Below are 23,890 nucleotides of genomic sequence, written 5' to 3'. Positions count from 1 at the left end.
TTAGCAGTGGTCTTAAAATAGTTAACTGGTAGCAAATATTCAGATATAAAATTATTTGCAAAATGAAACACATACATTAACACATATATTTAAATACATCAATATTAAAGGAAAACAATTGTGGATCCCTTTTACTTTTAGTACCAAAAATGTGGTGATAGCTTCGTAGGTCTGAGGTTGACAATTTCTCAGATAACATGATACTGAGACTGGGGCATTGAAAATTGACACCTTGATAATTGGAATATAGCCCGGGTTTACCAAAAGAATTAGTCGAATTTTTAAATATCGTTGAAGTTTTACAAATGAAATTTTTTCTTATATAACATATGTTTATATATGTGTGTGTATTTATAAAAATCGATTAAGTCTCCGCTAGTTCACCTCAGTCCATTGTGTAAATGCAATAGGACTGTTACAACAATAACAACTTCATTACTTGTTTTTTATGTATTATTATTTTTTATTTTTCAAATTGTTTATTTATATATAATGTCAAGATTACATACTCATCTACCTGTATAAAAAATTTTGTTATATAACGTCTCTAATCACACAAAAAAATTAATGAACAATAATAATATTAAAAAACATAAAAAAACCATGGAATATATCTTTTTGTTTTCAGCTAAGTAATATAAAAAAATAATAAACAATAAATTCACAAAGAAATATTTAAACAAGTTATACAACTAAAAATAAACAAAAAATTAAAAAATAGAGTTTTGTGTACAATAAAATCATCAAATTAGCAAATAAAATCTTTTGAGTCCAAATTCCTTAGAATTGGGTTCAGGGCATTGGTTGTTTGTGTGGTAGAGGATCAGAATTATAATTTCACAATTAATTAATTAATATATCTTTTACATTGTTACAGAGATAGGGATAAAGAGTAAGAAGGGAAGAAGCGGATCAACCGCTAACTTCTAGAATGCAAGCAACACAATATTACTTCTTTGGGATGACGGCTTAACAAAGAGAGAGAAGAGAGTAGAGGGGTGGATGAATTACACAAATAATCTCTTTATTTTGGAGTTTTGTGAGCCTCTTTGCCATCATCAGCATTTTCACCATCACTTTTGTTATTGGGATCCGATTCTTCTTCGGAATAATCCTCATCGTGAGTATGGGTAACTGTGCGGGGAGTACTTGGCCGGGTGTGGGGTACAGTGACGGTCTGGAAGAAAAGGGGAAGATATTACAAATAAGATAAAAAATAATGTAGACAATCATTTTCAATTAAACCCTAATTCAATCGGGCTTAGCTACACATGTCAATCTATATTCAGCCGTGCTAAATTGAAGATTACCTATGAAAATCTTAATTCAGCTGGGCTGAATTGAAGATTACCTACGAAAATCTTAATTCAGCTGGGCTGAATTGAAGATTACCTACGAAAATTTAAATTCAGCTGGGCTGAATTGAAGATTACCTATGGAAATCTTAATTCAGCTGGGTCGAATTGAAGATTACCTATGGAAATCTTAATTCAGCTGGGCCGAATTGAAGATTACCTATGGAAATCTTAATTCAGCTGGGCCGAATTGAAGATTACCTATGGAAATCTTAATTCAGCAGGGGCTGAATTGAAGATTACCTATGGAAATCTTAATTCAGCTGGGCAGAATTGAAGATTACCAATGGAAATCTTAATTCAGCTGGGCAGAATTGAAGATTACCAATGGAAATCTTAATTCAGCTGGGCCGAATTGAAGATTACCTATGGAAATCTTAATTCAGATGTGCTGAATTGAAGATTACCTATGGAAATCTTAATTCAGCAGGGGCTGAATTGAAGATTACCTATGGAAATCCTAATTCAGCTCGGCCGAATTGAAGATTACATATGGAAATCTTAATTCAACTGGGGCTGATTTGAAGATTACCTCTGGAAATCTTAATTCATCTTGAAGATTACCTATGAAAATCTTAATTAAGCTGAATTCAAGTTTTTCGATTTAAATCTAGTGGCTTCTTAATTACCTTTTCCTCTGTTGTTGATGTAGTGGTTGTTGCAGGTTCAGTAACTTCCTTGGTCTCCTCCTTGGCCACTGCGACTCCGTTATCAGTGGCGACATGACTACCACTTGCCGTTGTAGTTTCCAATTTAGTTGGTCTGGCTCGTTGTATCATGGGCGCTTCAATTTGATAGCGTTGCTCATGGGCCACAGTAGACTCATGAGGCAATAACATAGCCGGGGCACGGAACATATAGGAGAATGGATAATAGATGAAATTCAAGAATGTTGCCGCATACAAATCTGCATATCTAACCACCTGACTGGAGAAGAATGTCTGGCGAGAACCAGAACGGAAGAGCGAACCCATCATACCATAGGCCATGTCCATTTTGTGGGTAACATCGCGAATGGAGGCGCGCAGTTTGGAAATATCCGGCTTTTCTTTGTTGCTGGAGTCGAGATTTCTGGAAACCACACAAATTCGAAATGTTAATAATCCGACCTCGTTTAGAGATTATGTTCTAGTTTACTTACTTATACATCTCTCCCAATTGACAATCGAGTTGTTGCAACTCAGCAAAGAATTGACACTTATCAGTCCACACATGCAACTCCTGTACCAATTCGGGCACCACCAAAAAGGTACGCCAGCCACGAATTTTCTTCGATTTCAAAATATCACCGAAAATGTGATCACCAATATAGAGGACATCTTTGCCCTTGGCATTAATGAAATTGGTGAATACCTCACATGAGCCACCGGAATATACTTGGCCAGGCTGCAAAGGACCCATATGGGTACCAATTTTCAATGCTCCCGTCTCTGTATCAACCTGCCGAAGGATGGTACCTTCACCAAAGAACAATGGTTTACGAGCGTCGACAACAATGACATCAAAATAAGTTTTCCAATCACGGTGGGGCTCATCGGGTTTGGCACCATGTGGGAAATCAAAAATATAGGTCATAATTTTGTTACTGAAATTGTAGTCGCTATTGGTTAGCAAGAAGACCTTGGCACCGGATTCACGTATGCGGGCCAAAACCATTGGTAGACGGGGATCCTTTTTGACATAATAATCTAGGTTCTGTAATAAATGAGAGAGATATAGGGATTAGTAAATAAGAAAATATGATAGTTCTTTAAAAGAGAGCTTACCTCAACGGTTCTTTTCTTTAAATCACCCTGTATGTGTACCCAATCGACGGCTCGGCGTACATCCTGGAATATGGAATTGAAGGACATAAACAATTCACCAGCCTTGACACCAGTGCGATCCCTAGAAAATAAGAAGGGAATTTTAGAATTATGAAAACTTTGGGGGGGGGGGGTACTGGGCTGAATTGCAGGTTATCTATAGAAATTCAAATTTAGCCGGGCTAAGTTGAAGTTTTCTTATGAAAATGATTACGTATGGAAATATTATTTCAGCCGAGCTGAATTGCAGATTACCTATGGAAATCTTAATTCAGCCGGGCTGAATTGAAGATTACCTATAGAAATCTCAATTCCGCCGGGCTGAATTGAAGATTACCTATGGAAATCTTAATTCAGCCAGGCTGAATTGAAGATTACCTTTGGAAATCTTAATTGCCTATGGAAATCTTAATTCAACCGGGCTGAATTAAAAATTACTTATGGAAATCTTAATTCAGCTGGACTGAATTAAAGATTACCTATGAAAATTTTAATTCAGCTGGGCCGAATTGAAGATTATCTATGGAAATCGTTATACAGCTGGGGCTTGAAGATTACCTATGGAAATCTTAATTTCGGTGGGCGGAATGGAAGATTTCCTATGGAAATCTTAATTCAGCCGGGCTGAATTGAAGATTACCTACGAAAATCTTAATTCAGCAGGGCTGAATTGAAGATTACCTATGGAAATCTTAATTCAGCTGGGCCGAATTGAAGATTACCTATGGAAATCTTAATTCAGCCGGGCTGAATTGAAGATTTCCTATGGAAATCTTAATTCAGCTGGGCCGAATTGAAGATTACCTATGGAAATCTAAATTCAGCAGGGCCGAATTGAAGATTACCTATGGAAATCTTAATTCAGCTGGGCCGAATTGAAGATTACCTATGGAAATCTTAATTCAGCTTGGCCGAATTGAAGATTACCTATGGAAATCTTAATTCAGCTGGGCCGAATTGAAGATTACCTATGGAAATCTTAATTCAGCTGGGCCGAATTGAAGATTACCTATGGAAATCTTAATTCAGCTGGGCCGAATTGAAGATTACCTATGGAAATCTTAATTCAGCTGGGCCGAATTGAAGATTACCTATGGAAATTTTAATTCAGCCGGGCCGAATTGCAGATTATCTATGGAAATCTTAATTCAGCTGAGCTGAATTGACGCTTTTCTATGGAAATCTTAATACAGTCGGGCTGAATTGAAAATTACCCATGTAAATCTTAATACAGCCGGGCTTAATTAAGATTTTCTATGGAAATCATTATTCTGTTAATTAACTATGAAAGCCTTAATTCAGCTAAGCTGAATTAAAGAATATCTATGCCAATCAAAATTAATCTGGGCTGAATTGAGACTTATCTCTGAAAACCTTAATTCAGCCGAGCTGAAGTGAAAATTTCTTATACAAATTCTTGCTCAACCAGTCTGAATTTAAAATTTATTTACCCTACATCACATTCCACAAACACAAAGCTACCTTCAGCCCTCTTTAATTTCCGTTTCTTTCAGAAAAATAGTTACCTGCAAATTACAAATTGTTCGTTTTCACTACTTCCTTTAACATGACTTACAATTCTAATTAATTGCCATCAATGGTCCCTTTGTGTGTCGAAATCAGTAAATTTTCTTTACTCACCTTCGAATACACACACACCCGCCCGAGCGCCGTATATAATTCTTACCAAAAGATGAATTTTTCATTTCCTTTCTGTAAACCCTTACAAAGTTATACTGTAACACATTATTAAGAGCTTTCCTCCGTACCCCTGACCTGCGTTTATAAATTCCATACCATTCATGAAAATAGACCCCTTTCGGTGAAATACAATTAGGAACACAAGTTTTATTAATCCATTTGAAAACCATATTTTTCGTTTCGTTAGTTATCGATTGTAAAGGTGAATGTAATGAAAGGTATAAAACAGGGGAAAGGAAAAAACTTTTGAAAATTCCCCCTTTGATTTAAGGGAAATTTAAGGGAATTCAGACGAATTTAGAGCCTTAGGATTATGAGTTGCCGGCAAAAGCAACAACTACAACACATACAAATGTACAAACACCACAAGTATACGTGTAATACTCACGTGATGTTTAGCACAAATAAAAAGATGAATAACTTTAATTATAATAAATATTGTACTGTCAGGCGACAGGTTTATTATGGGTTCAATTTGGGTAAATATAAAGTTGACGATCAAGGCGATCCTTTAGATTTTACTTCTTGTAGTAAGAGTGATTGGAGATGGGAGTTTCTCGATTTTGGTTCCCTTTTGAGATGGGAGGACACCGATGACTTACAAGTCCATATCGATGAGGTCTTCATCGGTGTCCATTGGTGTGGTACCCACGTACTGCTTGATGGCCGTGCGGCCGTCAACATCCTCCGCCCCTTGCACTGGTGCAACCTTCTGGCGATCCCAGGACCTTTATATGCTCCGAAATTTCTTGTAGGATCTTCTTTGTTGTCTCTTTGACTGTTAGCGAAAACTTAGAGGACCGCTTCGGGATTTTCCTTGCTTGAGGATAACGCGCTGCTGCCCGAGCTTGGGTGCTTTTAACTGTCTGACGTTGGTGTGTGTTGACCCGAAATTCGTTTATGCAGTATTTGTGTATCCGCACAGCATACTTCCTGCACTTCTGCTCCGTTCTGCAGGTTATAATCTTATGCTGCCTATAGCATACCAGACATTGCTCATGATCTATGTTTATGTTCTGGAAATAAATAAATAGAACAAAACACAGAAAACCTTGACCACACGACAAGTGGTCCGTTATTAAATAATGATTTTTCTTCCCATAACACATAAACGACACAGTGGATGAGACTTTAATCATCCAATTAACTCTTTTTCGCCATATATCTTGTAGAAATATCTTGGCTCTTACGATTGGTTTTGGTGACAGACTGGCTTTATCGTATAATTTAGCCACGTTCAACCGAACTTTTCGTTTCGTTATTTCTCTTGCTATAGAGTATTGAATCGTTGTATACGAAAAATTGTGTATTAGTACATTCCATGGAATGACCAGAGTGTTGATAGCGCTACTATCATCGATTTTAATCAATTTCTCGTTTAGTAATTCTTCAAGAAATGTATCTGGGGGATTCGTAATTTTTTTAAATAGAAATCCGGCTGATTTCAACGTTTTTATTATTTCATGATCTGCTTGTAGTGCAGAGTCGATTGTATGACCGCCTGCTAATATGTCGTCGACATATATTTCTTTTTTAAGTATGTTTGTAGCTAGCGGCCGCTCAATTTGCCATTCTGTGGCCTGCTGCAATAACGTTCTTATTGCCAGGAATGGCGCACAGTTAATACCAAATGTGTTTATTTCGTAATCTTCGATTTGTGCGGTTTCATTTTGTATATACAATATTCTCTGATACGGTATATCAGACTCGTGTACAAATATTTGACGGTACATCTTCTCAATGTCACCATTAAATACATATTTGTATAACCGCCAATTTAGAATTACAGACGTTAAATCGTTTTGTAACGTTGGGCCTGTATATAGAACATCATTCAATGAAAATGAACTATTTGTTTTGCAAGTCCCATTAAACACACGTGATGAAAATTCATTTAAAACGTATCTGTACGTGTTTACCAGCATTTTGTCTTTATTTAAGCTATTTATATATTGGGGTAAAGATTTGAAACGAGGTGATTCTAATAAAATAGATTGTTGATATTCTTTTTTAAATGGAATTTTTACACCAAATCTACCGCCCGGTCGACGGCACGTCTTTTTGTAAGAGTCTTCGCAGTACTCATTTAATACGGTCGGAATAGGAGTCCGTTCGACTTCCTCATGTTCCCCGAATTTTCGTGATAATGCTTCTATGTCTTCTTCACCTTTCGAAGATTCTTTGACTGTGGCAAATGCTATACTTTCGTTTGCTATTGGTCCGTATATATACCAACCGTAAATTGAATTCTGTGCTATCATATTACCTAGAATATTTTTCTTCATGCCGTTTAGCATTATTGTTGGAAGGATATCGCTTCCAATCAACATATCTACATGCGCTGATACCGCAAAACCAGGATCGGCTAGTTTTAAATCTTTAACTTCACTACAGTACGAGTTTGGAAGAGACCTAGTTGGAAGTAGACTAATAAGATTTCGTAGCACTATTACTTCGGATACTAGATTAAAAGAAGTGTCATCTGTACATAGTGTAATGCAACAAGATTGGTTTGCATTGGTGACTATTGTGTCACTTAAACCACTAATTTGGAAATCTTCGTTTCTGGTCGTAATACCTAAGCGATTAACCACTTTATCTGTCACAAATGACCTTTTAGACGCCGAATCTAACAACGCCCGTAATGTGAACTTTTGTCCGGAGTGCATAATTTGTACCAAGGCCGTCGGTAACATAACGTCACCGTGACTAATTGTAGCTAGTGTCTGAACGTTTGTACCAGACACTGCCCTTGACGAGCATGGCAATTCATTGTGTGATTCGTCGGTGGTGAAATGTGTTTCGGTTCGGGCATGACCATAATTGTTTTCACGCGCTACGTTATTAGCGCTCGATTGTTGTTGTGAATAGTTCGTTATATGCAACTTAGTATGATGTTTTTTCTTACATTGCATACATCTGTGCATACTGACGCATTCTTGGCTCGTGTGTCCACTCGCAAGACAATTGTTGCATAAACGTTTTTCTTTTGCAACTTCGATTCGCTGATTAGCTGACATGTTGTTAAATCTGGGACAGTTCCGAAGAATATGATTTTTTGCACATAGAATACATCTATTTGAATTTGTGTTCGTATTATATTGAGCTCCGAAGTTATATCGTGAAGATTGTGGAGCGTTCTGTGTTTTTATACGACTAATTCGTTCTAACACTTGTTGTCGGTTGATCAAAAATTCTTCCATTTGAGACCACTTTGGTAAGTCCGCATGTGACTCAAGTGACTGTTCCCATAACGTCAACGTTTCTATTGGAAGTTTTGTCGAACAAAGGTATATTAAAATTGGATCCCACTCGCCCACACTAATGTCGTGTGCTTTCAAAATTGCGAGACAATCACTGATTGTTAATTGGATCCTTTTTATGTCTGCGTTATTTTCGTTTTTTGCGGGCGCTATTTCGAATAAAATCCGCAATTGGTTGTCTACCAAAACTCGCTTGTTTTCGTAGCGTTTCTTTAGTGCGTCCCATGCTAATGAAAAGTTTAGATCTGACAATGAGAATCTGTCTACGATTCTGCCAGCTTCACCTTTAGTTTTATTTTTTAGGTGATATAATTTTTGTGCTGGTGTCAGTCTGGGGTGATTGCCATATATGGCCATAAACATGTCCCTAAAGGTGGGCCATTCTTCATAGCTTCCGTGGAAATCTTTTGTATCACATGGAGGAACTTTAATACACACTTCTGACATGTCAAATGTGGTAGTTGGGGGATACATGGCCGAACTATGAAAAAGTGAAGGATTTGTTTGGTCTTCTCGTCCTGAACTGGTGGACTTTTGAAGAGACCTCTTTTTTACAACCTCCATTAAGTTCGATTTTGTTAATTGGTATTGATCCCGTGCGGATTCAAACTCCAATTTCGCAACATTTTTAAAATCATCATCGATTGCCTTGTCATCGGCCAGATAGACGTTTTCATAGGCAGTACGTACATTATGCCAGTCTTCATCTAATGATTCTAATTTTGTTTCTATCAGCGAATCTGACAGATCGTTTTCGGACATATTTAATATTTTAGCACATGCTCCCATTAAGTTCTCCATGTCGAAGTGGAACCTTGCACAAATTACTTTTGCCATTTCTTTGATTTGTAATATTATTTATTTAACTTGAGTTTTATTATTTGTATATTTTTTTTATTTTTTTTTTTTTATATATTTATGGACTTTTATTATTTATTGTAATATTATTTGGGTCTATTTTGCCTTCGGTTAACTTTCTGCTTTATTATACAAATAGAGAGAAGTTAGAAAAAATTAAAAAATTATTAGGCTTTAATAGGGCTTTGCTTAACAAATATTTATTTTTTAAATTTTGAGAGCAATTTTATTATTATTTTATTATATTATTATTAGGTATTATTTGTATTATGTTTATTATTGATACTTTTATGTTATTGCTTATATTTTTATTTTATTTTTATTTGTATTTATTATAGAAATGGAATGCAATATAATGTAATGCAATTTCCACTAACGTTCGTTACGTTGAATTACGTTTGTTACGTTTAGTAACGTTTGTTGCGTTTTGGTTGTTTACGTATATTACGTGTTCACTAATTGGACTATCGCCTTAATGTGAACAAGAGTACTCGGTATCGGTTACTCTTTAAACGTATGTCACTATTCCAACAAAACAAAACAATATGTCTGTCTGTGAATATTGTAAACAATAAATTTTTTTAATAAAATAATGGTGAAATATATAAGTGTGTTAATGAGTGTTAATTTTTTTTTAAAAAAAATTTGTAATAATTTATTGTGAAAATAAATACTACTTTGCAAAACAAATAGTGTTTTTATTTTTGTTTCATTTATTTATGTCAGTGTTGGGCTTTGCCGTAGTTTTTGCTGAAGTATAAGCGGACGGCAGGGAAATGTCAACACTGATGTAGAATGAAAAAAATTTTGTTGGAAAATTTTTTTTGAAGATTTTTGAAAAAAATTGGTATTTAATGGCAAATCTAGGCCGCTAATTCGTTTTAAAAGGCTCGAAGGACCATGTACAGATTCCCACAAGGACGTAGGATCTGTTGTGAAGTCTAAATTCAGACGAATTTAGAGCCTTAGGATTATGAGTTGCCGGCAAAAGCAACAACTACAACACATACAAATGTACAAACACCACAAGTATACGTGTAATACTCACGTGATGTTTAGCACAAATAAAAAGATGAATAACTTTAATTATAATAAATATTGTACTGTCAGGCGACAGGTTTATTATGGGTTCAATTTGGGTAAATATAAAGTTGACGATCAAGGCGATCCTTTAGATTTTACTTCTTGTAGTAAGAGTGATTGGAGATGGGAGTTTCTCGATTTTGGTTCCCTTTTGAGATGGGAGGACACCGATGACTTACAAGTCCATATCGATGAGGTCTTCATCGGTGTCCATTGGTGTGGTACCCACGTACTGCTTGATGGCCGTGCGGCCGTCAACAGAAGGTCCCCTTTGATGGTAAATACGAAGCGTGTATAAGATCTTTTTGTTGCCTGATTTAATAGAAAATTAAGGAAAAATAGAAAATATGACAATTCATTGAACTCTGAGTGAGAATAGAGACGGTATTTGTAGTTTGCTTATTGTCCTTCTATCCTCCATATATAAGTTAGTAGATAATAATTTTGAATAGAAACATTCAAACAAACATTCATATAGACTTTGTGGACAACTTAAGAACTAATTGATTTTTCAAATTAATTCTGCTTATGTCAACATAATTTAGAATTCGACAAAATGCTTATTTGTTGTCCCTCGTCATATCCATTGCCGTAAATATCGATTATTATTATTATTGAGAAGTTGACACTATGGACGAACGACATCGGCCTTTATTATTTGATTTTCATTGAATAATTAATGCTGTCCATGACACAATGTCAGTATCATTGTCATAATTTGTGTATATACATGCACATTAACACATACACACATATCAACTACTTATGGCAGATCAAGAATTATTACTTTGATATGTGTACGTACAAGTGAGTGTAACAAAAGGAAGTCGTCAAATTATGATTTTCTTTATTTGTTGAATTTACAAATGAAGGTCAATAGGTGGCCATAATCATTATGCCATGAATATCCATTCATCGAAAGGATATGTTTGAATGTGTGTATGTATTATATCCTTTAGGTCAACTAATGAGCAATTATGTGTGTGCGTGTGTGTGTGTATAAGATGGAAATTTGAAAGAATTATCTTAACATGAGAAAATTGCAGATAATTATATGGATCAATTGGTTATTAGGAAATTTGTTCAATTCAAGAAATTCCCACAGGGTTTGATAAATTGCAATAATATGAACAAGGTCAATAGACAAATTTAATATGAACAAGAAAAAGGGATACTAACATAAATAATAAAGTAACTTTGGTAATCAGACGCAGGACAATAAATATTTAGAAATTGGAATAAAGAAAATCTTTTTTCGTAACTAAGTCCACCATTGGAATATATATATATATATATATATATATACACTGGAATCCCGAAAACAAGGGACCAGCGGAATTTTACGAAATGGGGAATTTTTGGTGGGCTACAAATTCAAATGAAGTAGTTCAATAGACCCATATTGTTACGAATTTTTGTTGTTTTGAAATCATGCCGGTTACAGTTAACGGATTATAATTATTCAGTTTTCTTTTAATTTAATACCATTAAAAAATTAAAATATATATTTTTAAAATCAAGTAAAATGTTAAGGTTGTTTTGCGGTCTCTTATATGGGAGCTAAGTAAAAATTTAAAATTATCCAGGAGGATTATTATTCTTGTGCAGACAGTAAAATTACAAGATAGAAAATTCATCTATGATCTTCAACATATCGAAACCAGTAAGGAAAGCAGTATAGTCGGACGGGACCGATTGTGATTAATCGACTTAGATTTAAGGGGACCCCCCATTCTCGATTTGATTTAATTCGAATCTACGAATCTAATTCAAGAAGGTCCCTACAAAATTTCAAGTGAAAATCTCAAGAACTCTTGAAGATATATCCAATTTATTGTGTCAGCATCAAGTGACGGCTAAAGGGCTTCTCAAACTTTAAACACGTTTTTCTCTTTTGGGAATGGCGGGAATGATAACTGAAAAACGAATAACCCAATCGATTCCAAATTTTTACACGTTTCTCTGTGAGTGTATAGCTATCGTATGAACTAGGATAAAGCCAATCGGTGAAGATCTTCCTTATTTTGTAACATGGCTTTTGGTAAAAAATCGGCGATTTTCCAAAAAATATTTTTTCAAAGGTCCGCCATTTTGTTAATTTTAGAGCGAAGTCAATAATAATAAACCTAGACGGAAATATAGAGTGGTTAAATCTACATCGGCATACATTTTACAAAATCCAATACACGTTGTGCAGAAATTCGTCACAATCGGACAAATTTTACTTATTTGTACACCATTTAGATGAAATCGGGTGAAAGTATATGGAAGCTATATCTAAACCTCAACCGATTTCAGTCCTATACACAATGCAATATTTTATGTTAGGCGAAAAACATAGGCTCTATTGTGCACTATTTATCGAAAAATCGGACGAAAATACATTAGGGAGCTATATCTAAATCTGAACTGTTTTCTATAAAACTTAACACACGCCATTTTACACTTTGTTCAATAAGGTAAATATATGCACAAAGGCATATTACCCTGTACCACAGATTGGTGAAGGGTATAAAAATGCTCGATTTTGTTTACGAAAATACTTTTTAGTATTTTCGTTAAAAATTCAGCTAAGTTGTAAGGGTATTATATGTTATTGTGGTCCAAGAGTTTGTAACGTCTCGGAACATTGGTCATAGACCTACTTTTCGGTATACAGATCGTCATATCTCGACTAGCTGAGTTGATCTACATATGTGTGTCCGTCGTTCTATTCATTAACAAAGTAACGGTCACAGCTTTGAGCCAATCGTCAATCAAATAAACAAAGATTTTTTTTCAAAAAAATTACAAAATTGGCATTTTATGTCGTATACATTTATTCCTGAAGCTCAGAGACCGGACGTGGGAGATATACATAAATATTCATATACGTATACGTATTCTAACATTGTTTGGTATTATCATTCACTAGAAGGTAGAAATGTTGCGCTGATAGCTATGAAATGTTGCATAAAGTTCCGGTTATTGTGAAGTGTGGAAACTAAATTTTTTTTTTGGTGTTCGGATGATATTTAGGAAATTACTGAGTTTTTTTTAGTTTTTTAAGTCAGTCTAGATGCAACATTTATATTAATAAATGTGAATTTAATTCTCAGATAATAACTGTGTTATAAGTACTTACTCTGTATATTCCGAACTATTTGTAAAGAAATCCACCAGACAGGCCAGCAAATAAGTTTCCGGTAAATTGAAAAGAGTATTCAGCACATAAACTCTTGATTCGTCCAATTTTAAGAACTTATTTGGATACAATTCATAGACTTGAGAACTGAAAACAAAAGAAATTTACATTAATATTTAGAAATATTCAAAGAAAAATATATAGATTTTTATTGTCAAACTTACTGCTTTAAAAATTCAAAACCATGAACGCACACCAATATATTACCATAGGCATCCACTTTCAAGAGATTACCATATAGAGTATCAAACCACAAACCACGAATGGGGAATGATGGATCATATTCGAATTGCATTATCTCTTTGGGATAGCCCATGCTAACCAGACGCTCCTTGACCAAATCAAATCCCAGTTGTTCATATTGTGGTGATTTGTATTCTAAAAAAATAATAATTTGAAATATTTATTTATTAATATATAGAATAAAAATGAATTTATTAATTGTAAACCTACCGGCCAATGTGTAATCCATATCGAAGCCATAGAATTTGATATTCTCCAAATGCAAGGATCTATTGACGAAAATTCTATAATGAGAAAAAAGGGAAAACATAGATTGGTATGATATCAATTATAAAATTTAAAATTTTTATATAATTTGTATATACAATTTATTAAATATGAAGACATAAACGGGTATAACATCGAAAACCCATGAAAGATTATAAAGACATATTAAGTCTTATTTATGAGTAATTTTAGAGGTTTTATAAAATATAGTAAGAATATATATATATATATATATATAATTTCCACAAATGTGCAGAGACACTGCGACTATGCGTTTATTTTATAAATTTAGCTATTGTCATTATGGTGAGTTTACTAATAATAAACATATAAATTTAAAGCATACTTTCAGGCGCTTTGCTTTGCACAGTGTGGGCAAATGTGAAATATTTGAAATATTAATATTTTTTATAAAGGAAACAGAAAAAATCTTGATATAAATTAAAATTTAGATCTCTTTTAGATTTCATGTTGAAAAATTAAAAAAGAATCAATTAATTTTCAATGGCCAAATTATACAAACTTTACTCAAAAAAAAAATTGTCTACCAATATCATGTCTGAAGAAGGGTTACATCGATCGACTTCCTCTGGTACATCCCCAATTCGTTGACTAGTAGTAATTTGTGTTTCTTTGCGAATTTTAAGGAATGCGTAAAGAAACTCGGGTTAAAGGAAAATTTGAAGGAAACTTTCAATTTTCTGCTAAAAATTCGTACTAAACTCTGAAGCAATTTTCGAAAATATGAACGTTTTTCGATACATTTTCAGAAATTCTAAAAAAATATGAATATTATCGGTTGTTTTTATTCGATGTTCATTTAGCCAAGCCCGTCCGTCTGTTGAAGTCAATATAGAGCTCGCAATATTTAAGATAGAGATTTGAAATAGGTACTACTCATAATATGTGTGGAATTAAAAATGACATTTATCGATACACGATTTGGTGTAGCAATTATATAACAATTACACTCAACACTCAATACTTTAAGCACGGTTTCAATTGAATTGGCTATAATTTGGTATTTTGGGTTCTCATCAAGTAGAAAATCTTTCTACCAAAAATGATCAATATTGGACTAACGAAGATTATGTTCGCTTTTCAACCAAAATAGGTGTAATTATCATTGTTTCGAAATGGTTGAAATTTGGCACAGCTCATTAATTTGGCCCAAGGACAAACACTATTGAGATTGAAGAAAATTGTTTCAGGTTTAGATATAGCTTCCACATATATATTTTCGTGCCGATTTGTGGTAAATGGTGCACCAAAGTTCCTATATGTGTTTCGATTTGGCCGAATTTTGCATAGAGTATTGAATTAGGTCCAGAATGATGTGTGCTAAGTTTCGTGAAAATCGCTTCAGATTTAGATATAGTTCCCATATATATTTTTATACCCTTCACTACACTGTGGTACAGGGTATTATGTGTTGTGCATATGAGATAGACACGTGGTTCCTTTTGAGTATTTCTCCTATTGAAATTGGAGAAAATCAGTTCGGCTATAGATATAGCTCCCATATATAGGTTCGTCCGATTTTTTGTGAATGATACAACAAACTCCCAATGTTTGTCCGATTGGGACAAAATTTTGCACAAAGTATTGAATTAGGTCCAGACTGATGTCTGCGAAGTTTTCCTAAAATAGGTTCAGATTTAGATATAGCTTCTATATATAGTTTCGTCCGATTTTTTGTTAATGACACCAAACTTCCAATATTTGTCCGATTGGGACAAAATTTTGCACAGAGTACTGAAATAGGTCCAGTCTGATGTCTGTGAAGTTTTGTTAAAAACGGTTCAGATTTAGATATATCTCCCATATATAGTTTCGTCCGATTTTATGTGAATGATTCACCAAACTCCCAATATTTGTCCGATTGGGACAAAATTCTGCATAGCGAATGCAATTGAGGAAAAAATTATGTGTGATAAGGTTTGTTGAAATCGGTTCCGTCTTTTATATATTTTCGTTCGATTTTATGTAAATAGTGCACTGAAGAGCCTATGTTTGTTAGATTTACACGAAATTGGACATAGCGTACTGAATTGAGTCTAGAATGATGGGTGATAAGTTTCTTGAAAATTGGATCAGATTAAGATATAGCTGCCATATGTCTTTTCTTCCGATTTTATGTAAATTGTGCAGTAAAGATCCAAGGTTTGTCCGATTGGCGCACAATTTTATACAATTTACTGTAGTTAATTGAAATTAATCTCTGTCTGGCGAGTTTCGTTGAAATCGGTTCATTTTTATATATGTATAGCTCCCCAAAGTTCTGATGTTTGCCCGATTGACACGAAATTTTGCACAACTAATCACATTGAGACTATAATGGTGGTATGGTTATTTTTTTTTTTTTGTGGAAATGTTTGCAGATGCAGACATAGCTTCCATACATATTTCGAACGGGTGTCTGATTGAGATTAAATTTTAAACAGTGCGGCATACCAAAAAGCGTGTATCAAGTGTGCTATAAATCGATTTACAAAAATTTGTCCCATTGTACGCAAACGACTCTAAATCTGCCCGAATAAGTGAAATTTTGCATATGTTGCCGAATGGCATTGATGTTAGTCGGTTCACTTATAGATAAAGTCACATTTTTATATTCGTTCAATTTCTCTCGAAGGAACATTGACATGAAATTGTTAGGATACATATGTAGAATATACCCAAATTGGTGAAGGGTATCATATAATCGCCCAAACCCGACTTTTCTACTTTCCTTACTGGTTTTATATTTGGGATTCTCATTGGGTAGAAAATCTACCAAACAAAAGTGACATTAAAAATCTACGAAACCAAAAGAAAACCTGTAAAATGTACCGAATTTTTCTTTGTTCTCTTCTATTTTTAAAACCCTGTAACTCACAACTGATCGCATAAATCGGAAATTATTTGATCGATACTTTACGAGAAATCTATCAGGTCAGCCACCTGCCGAAAAAATAATAGATTTCTTTTTCTCAACGTAATAATTTGCGGATTTAAGACCTCAGGATTTTCTAACCAGCTTTTAATTCGATATTTACCATGACTAGCACATAAATAAGAATTCCGATCGATTTGAGGTATTTTCCATATAATTTCATATAAATTGTTATTTAATGAATTCCCCGAAGGTTATTGTAGAAATATGTATTTTTGACTATGTATGTCACCCCTTTCAAATTTTAATATTCCTCTCCCTCCCCACTTACAAACCATTTACCCTTTTTATATTCAAATGAGATTGAGAATAGCGAATACTTAACTTGCTATTATTATTCATAATCTGAAAAACAACAGAATTTTCATTTCATTTTGATTTATTCTTATCTTGACATTTGTTTGTGTGATTACGTAAAGGTTATCTACGCAGAGCGATGAACGAACAGCAATAGCACAGATAATATAGTTTGTACTCGAGCATAGCAGAAAAAATATAAAATAAATAAGTAAATATTAATAAATAAACTAATTGCAAATATTTGTATTATTATTATTTTTTGGTGTGTACACAATATTGCGGCGTATTAACATGATTTTCTAATTTACGGAGAAAGATAGCAGGACAAACAATATTTTAAAGAGTGAACGTGAAATTAGAAAAAAATAAATAAATATGAATTGATTGAAATTATGTTTAGGTTTGCGGGATGCACTTCAAGAAGTTGATTTTTTGGCGGATCAAATCAAATCGTTCAAATATCGAAAGTCACCAAAATGGAATGAAACTAGTGAAGAAATGGCAGCCGCCTTACCAGTTATGATAGTGGTGTATGCAAATTTTAAATAATCTCAATTAACCCTAAACATAATATCCTATCCGCTAGCCTATCTGTGCACATAACTGCAGCATTTTATTCAAAAACTGTAAGATTTATACATATGACATCTTGGAGCATTGCCATCTCACATATCTCCTGCCAATGTTTCTACCATAAAATCCAGGCCAAATGCAGTCAAGTCAGTAATCAGTAGTGTAGTTGATTTGTTACCATCACCGCTACCACCAACAGTTAAGAAAATCATTACAGATGAATAAAAAAGTTCACATCGTTTCTGTGGTTGACCTCATTTATAAACATACGAGTATATCCCGACCACATAGCGAGAGGAATGGCATAACTCACACACATCCACTCACAGACAAATAATATAAAACAAATATACCACACATTTATTGTAGCGTTGAATGAAAAAAAAAATCCTGCAGCTTGTGAACAAAAACCAGTAAGGAAAGTAGTAAAATCGGGGGACGGGGCCGACTATATGATACCCTTCACCACTTGGGTATATTCAACAGATGAAACCTAACAGACGTCGCATTTTTAAAGGACCAGTAAAATGAAATTGGATCAATAAACATGTCATTCTGCAACCGATACTAAATTTTTCATTTGGTCAGATATAGAAGCTATATCTAAATCTGAACCGATTTCAGGAAACTTAACACACATCATTCTATACATAATTCATTACGCTGTCCCACATTTCGTGCAAATCGAAAGATATATAGGGACTATGGTGGACCATTTACATTAAATCGGACGAAAATATATATGGGAGCTATATCTAAATCTGAACCGATTTTCAGGAAATTTAACACACATCATTCTATACCTAATTCATTACGCTGTGCCAAATTTCGTGCAAATCGATATATATGTAGGGACTTTGGTGCACCAAATACATTAAATCGGACGAAAATATATATCGGAGCTATATCTAAATCTGAACCGATTTTCAGGAAATTTAACACACATCATTCTATACCTAATTCATTACGCTGTGCCAAATTTCGTGCAAATCGATATATATATATATATATGTAGGGACTTTGGTGCACCAAATACATTAAATTGGACGAAAATATATATCGGAGCTATATCTAAATCTGAACCGATTTTTCTCAATTTCAATAGGGTTCGTCCTTGGGCCAAATAAGTGACCTGTGCCAAATTTCTTCCAAATCGGATCATAAATGCGACCTGTACTTTGTTCACAAAAATACATGGACGGACGGACGGATATGCGTAAATCGATTTAGAAAGTGATTCTATGCATATTTTCAAAAGGAACCATGTGTCTATCTCGTTTCCTTTTGCCTGTTACAAAAATATGCACAAAGACATAATACCCTGTACCACAGTGTGGTGAAGGGTATAAAAATCCAGTACACAGCATACAATACCCTGTGTGATACCATCATCATACGAATCCACCAGCAGCATTGTAAATCTATAAAAGATTTTACAAAGCTTTATACCACAGAATAAAACAGAAAGAAGTACACAGAGGACTTTTTTGGAAAACATTTGGTTTACATGAGTAAACCCGAGTAATACATCAGGGGGCTAGCTGCCTCCCAAGCAACCATGCTGTGAGTTAAACAGAAGTTGAAACAAGGACTCATCACATACACACAGACATTTATGAATTCGACAAGTAACAAGGATAACAATGGCATGTAGTATATTATTCCCCTCCTTCCCCATTGTCGATCTATATCCTCAACAACAATACAACTCAGTAATTTTGAAATTTACTTTGATTTTGAGAAAAAAAGAAACAATTCGTTATTAGAATGAATGAATGTTAGAGAGCATAGCAATGGTATTTTATAAATTGGGTTAAAAGGTTAATTCGACACAGGATACTCAATGAGGGGTCAAAAAGTAACATTTTTCAATAAAAGAAAAAAAAAAAACGAATACAAAGCAAGCGTAGAGTTTTTAAATAATTTTTTCAAAGATTTTTTAAGGACAATATTAGGCGGAGACTTTTAAAATATTTTTTTTAAGTCTATATGAGGCGCAGATTTTTTAAGGACAATAGAAGGCGTAGAGGATGATAGATACCAAGCAGCGGCTCTGATTGGCTTTAACATGGCGAAGTCCAGGCTTATCTTTCATCTCAATTGTGGACACTGACCTCCTCGTGGTGGCACCTGTGGTAGCTATGTTCATCACCCGATGAAATAATGAGCTAATATGTGCCGCGAGTTCACACATAAGAACTACAAAAATGGGTTGAGGCTTCGGGTTTGTTGACCACACTCGGAAAACCGAACCTAAGAAAACCAAACCCACTTAATGTTGACGACCCCTGCAAACGTATAAAGGACCATGATCTGCGAATCTGCACTTGGAATGTGCGCTCGTTGTATAGAACAGGCGCAGTGTTCGCTTTGGCGGATGTACTCAAGAAGTACAAAGCCGATATTATTGCCTTACAGGAAATGCAATGGAATGGGACTAGCGTAAGTAAATCAGATGTTTACGCCTATATATAGCTGCCATGAAACGAGACGTGAATTTGGCTGCGGATTTATGGTTAACAGGAGAATAAAAGACCTCGTCTCCAGATTTAATCCAGTAGCTGATTGAATTGCTATAATCCGCATAAAAGCCAAGTTCTTCTACATCAGTCTCATTTGCGCCCATGCTCCGACCGAAGATAAATATGAACAGACCAAAGACATATTTTACGAGCGCCTAGAAACAGCATATGACCGCTGCCCTGGCCATGACATTAAAATTCTGCTAGGAGATTTTAATGCAAAAATCGGAAGGGAAATATCTTTGGCCTCACAGACGGAAAATTCAGCCTCCATGAAGAAACATCCGACAATGTCATGAGGTTGATTAACTTCGCGGCAGCAAAAACATGGTAGTTAGCAGCACCAGATTCAAGCATCTCGATATACACAAGGCCACTTGGATTTCTCACGATCGAACAATGAGAAATCAAATCGATCATGTTGTGATAGACGGAAGGCATTCATCCAGTGTTTTAGACGTCCGATCGATCCGAGGATCGAATATCGTTTCGGACCATTACCGTGTGGCAGCCAAGGTACGCACTCGTCTTAATGTAGCAGCAAAGGTACGATCTAATATAACACGAAAATATGATGTCGAAAAGCTGCAAACACAACACTGCAGCAAAAGCAACACCTGGCTTCCAAGTGTCCATCAAGAAATCTGTGGTATGGTCAGGAGTGTCGTAACGCTACTGATATGAAAAACGCAGCGTGTAGAGCAACCCTGCGGACAGTAGCAACACGTAGTGCGATGGAGAACTCTTCTTCTCTTAGCTGGCTTGTTACAGAACGGTTGTTCCATAAGCCGAGCTTAAAAAAGATTTCCAAGCGTGTCGGTCTTGTGCGCAAATCCACCAATTTGGAAGACCACGTTCCAAGATGTTGTTTTCTACTTGGTCTTTCCATCTAATTCGTGGCCTTTCCCTTCCACGGGAACCATCAATAGGCTCGCTTTTATATGCCTTTTGAGCTGGGGCATTCTCATTCATTCGCACAACATGGCCAAACACTCCAAGAGCTGCTTCATCTGCTTGCGTAAGTGCACATGCGTCAGATCCATATAATAGCAAGGGTAGTATCAGCGTCTTGTAGAGTGTGAGTTTGGTCTGGCGTGAGGTGGCCTGGTTTATGAGTTGCTTACTCAGACCATAGTAGCATCTGTTGGTCAACACTATCCTTCTCCGAATTTCGAAACTGATGTTATTAGTTTTATTTATGACGGTACCAAGTTATATAAAATCTTTGTCTACCTTGAAGCTGTAGTTCTCAAGTTCCACAGTTGGTCCGAGTCTACTGGAAGTCTTGCGCGTTGATACCATCAGCTTGGTCTTCTTGCCGTTTACCCACTTTGACAGACTCCTTCTCACTCCTTCTCTAACAGCTCCCAATATTCGACCCATTATGACGATGTCATAGGCGTAGGCGAGTAACTGGTATTGTTTTGTGTACAGAGTGCCGCCATTTCTGTTCACCTTTTCCTTTCATATGACCTTTTCCAGTAGGATGTTAAAAAGATCACACGACAAACTGTCATCTTGTCTGAATCCTCGTACGGTATTAAAGGGCTACGAGAGGTCCTTTCGGACTTTAACTGCTGCTCTTATACTAGTTAAAGTTATCCTGCATAGCCGTATTAATTTTGCAGGAATGCCAAACGTAGACATGGGTTTAAACACCTCTGAACGGATATGGCTGTCGAATGCGGCTTTATATTCGACGAATAGGTGGAATGTGTCGAAGTGTGTTTCGGGGGGTTTTCCAGGCGCAGAGTGAAAATCTGGTCAATGGTGGACTTGCCAGATCTGAGGCCGCATTGGTATGGTCCAATAATGTCATTGACACCATTGGCTTCAGTCGGTCACAGGGCACGCTTGGGTGAACTTTATATGCGATGGGACGGAGACTTATTCCTCTATAGTTGGCACATATCGTCTTGTCTCATTTTTTTGTGCACGGGACACAGGATGCTGAGGTTCCAATCATTGGGCATGCTTTCCTCTAGCCAAATTGTACTAATCAACTGGTGCATGCTCCGTACCAGCATCTGATGACCAGTCTAGAATAGTTCGGCTTGTAAACCATCGGCACCTGCTGCTTTATTATTCTTCAGCCGATTGATTGTATATTTTGACCTCATCTTGGCTAGGTGGTATACACTTTATACCGTCATTTATTATTGGTTCTGGGTATCCTCTTCACAGCTACTATTTGATACCAGAAGCTTTTCAAAATGCTCCTTCCAGATCCTCAACACGCTGTCTGTGTCTGTCACCAGGTTTCGCTCTTCATCTCTACAGGAGGATGTGCCTGCACCAAAGCCTTCAGTTTGGTGTTTTACTCGTTGGTAAAAGTTTCGGATTTCATTCTGTCTCGTGTACATCTCGATTTGCTCACGCTCACGTTTTTCTTGTTCTTTCTTCTTTTTTCTGAGAATACGTTTCTCCTCTCTCCTTTTCTCCCGATAATTCTCCATCACATTACGTGTTGGTACTGTCTTCAGGGTTGCCCTACATGCTGCGTTTTTCACATCAATAGCATTACGACACTACTGATCTACCATGGATTTCTTGATGGTGGTTTTTGGTACCCAAGTGTTGCTTTTGCTGTAGTTTGTAGGGGCAATTCTTTGCCATTGTGCTTCTATACTATTATCGGGACAAGAAGTGCTTTCGTCAATTAGGTGGATAAGTTGAGCCGAGTAGGCCTCGGTTACCTATGTGTTTGCAGCTTTTCGACGTCGAGTTTCCGTATTGCGTTAGATCGTACCTTTGCTGCAACGTTAAGACGGGTGCGAACCTTGACTGCCACAAGGTAATGGTCCGAATCGATATTCGCTCCTCGACTTGACGAATGCCTTCCGTCTATCACAACATGGTCAATTTGATTTCTCGTTGCTTTATCAGGAGAAATCCAGGTGGCCTTGTGTATATCGGGATACTTGAATCTGGTGCTGCTAACTACCATGCTTTTTGCTGGGCGCAAATATGACTGATGTAGAAGAACTTCGCTTTTATGCGGATTATAGCAATTCGCTTATCTACTGGAGTGAATCTGGAGTAAATCCAATCATATCCGTTGCTTGGTATCTATCATCCACTACGTCACCCTCAAAAGGTATATCGTCCTTGCAAAATCCTTTTACATGGCGTTAAATTACACACTTCGATAAAACCGATTATAATTGAAATTCGATTCAATTGAACCATAATATGAATGACCTTTGGCACTTTTCTGTGGTGTAAAAAATAATATTCTTCCTGTTTATTCTTTTTTTGTAATTTTATTTTAAAATGTTACAACCGGCGCCTTAAACAATTAATTTACATGGCAAAGGGCCGATCGGTCGGTGGTCCACACACACAGTGACATTGAAATTTCAGAAAAAAAAATCATGGCCAATGTTGATGTCTGTTGTAAATTATGTATCATTCTGTTCAATTGACTGGATTTCAATGATTTAATTGAATATATTCGAATCATAAAAACAGAGACAGTAAAAAAAAAATGAAATACAATAGAGGCTGCTTATCAATGGCTTTGGTCGAAGGGGAAATAAAAATGTACGAATATATATGATTTGCTTATCAGGAAAACAAAATGAATGAAGAGCGAGAACATTGATAATATTATTGGATGTTGGGGGATTTTTTCCTGGTAATCAGTAGCCAGTCAAATACAAATGACAAAATCTTGTTGAATCGGATGGGTAGGGTGGAGAATTGAGAAATTTTTGGAGATTTGTACTTTTTAGGGGATTTGTATTTTTTAGGGGATTTGTATTTTTTTCTGAATATGACAAAAATCTACTGGCAGACAAT

The 23,890-nt window shown here is 35.6% G+C and overlaps 1 protein-coding gene across 1 annotated transcript; it reads right to left on the bottom strand.

Moving 5' to 3' along the window:
- Positions 1-1,016: 1,016 nt before the first annotated feature.
- LOC133324499 (cytosolic purine 5'-nucleotidase-like) lies at positions 1,017-13,786 on the bottom strand. The gene is made up of 7 exons (XM_061533331.1): positions 13,703-13,786; positions 13,414-13,627; positions 13,190-13,336; positions 3,122-3,242; positions 2,497-3,050; positions 1,985-2,426; positions 1,017-1,177 (listed from the first exon to the last, which is right to left on the bottom strand). Exons 1-7 carry the CDS (start codon positions 13,719-13,721, stop codon positions 1,025-1,027), a joined length of 1,650 nt encoding a protein of 549 aa, XP_061389315.1. The 5' UTR covers positions 13,722-13,786; the 3' UTR covers positions 1,017-1,024.
- Between the last annotated feature and the right edge of the window lie 10,104 nt (positions 13,787-23,890).

Source organism: Musca vetustissima, unplaced genomic scaffold (genome assembly GCF_032173495.1).
Source record: "Musca vetustissima isolate MV318-11 ecotype Yass unplaced genomic scaffold, APGP_CSIRO_Mvet_v1 utg97899, whole genome shotgun sequence".
Classification (NCBI taxonomy): domain Eukaryota; kingdom Metazoa; phylum Arthropoda; class Insecta; order Diptera; family Muscidae; genus Musca; species Musca vetustissima.
The sequence above is the reverse complement of the archived record's forward strand: the minus strand, read 5'-3'. Positions and strand labels throughout refer to the sequence as shown.

Bases quoted from the DNA above. Each gene is read 5' to 3' on its own strand.
- LOC133324499 (XM_061533331.1), bottom strand. The intron at 3,051-3,121 runs GTAAGCTCTCTT...CATTTATTACAG, and splicing joins TAAAGAAAAGAACCGTTGAG to AACCTAGATTATTATGTCAA. The intron at 2,427-2,496 runs GTAAGTAAACTA...TGTGGTTTCCAG, and splicing joins CAATTGGGAGAGATGTATAA to AAATCTCGACTCCAGCAACA.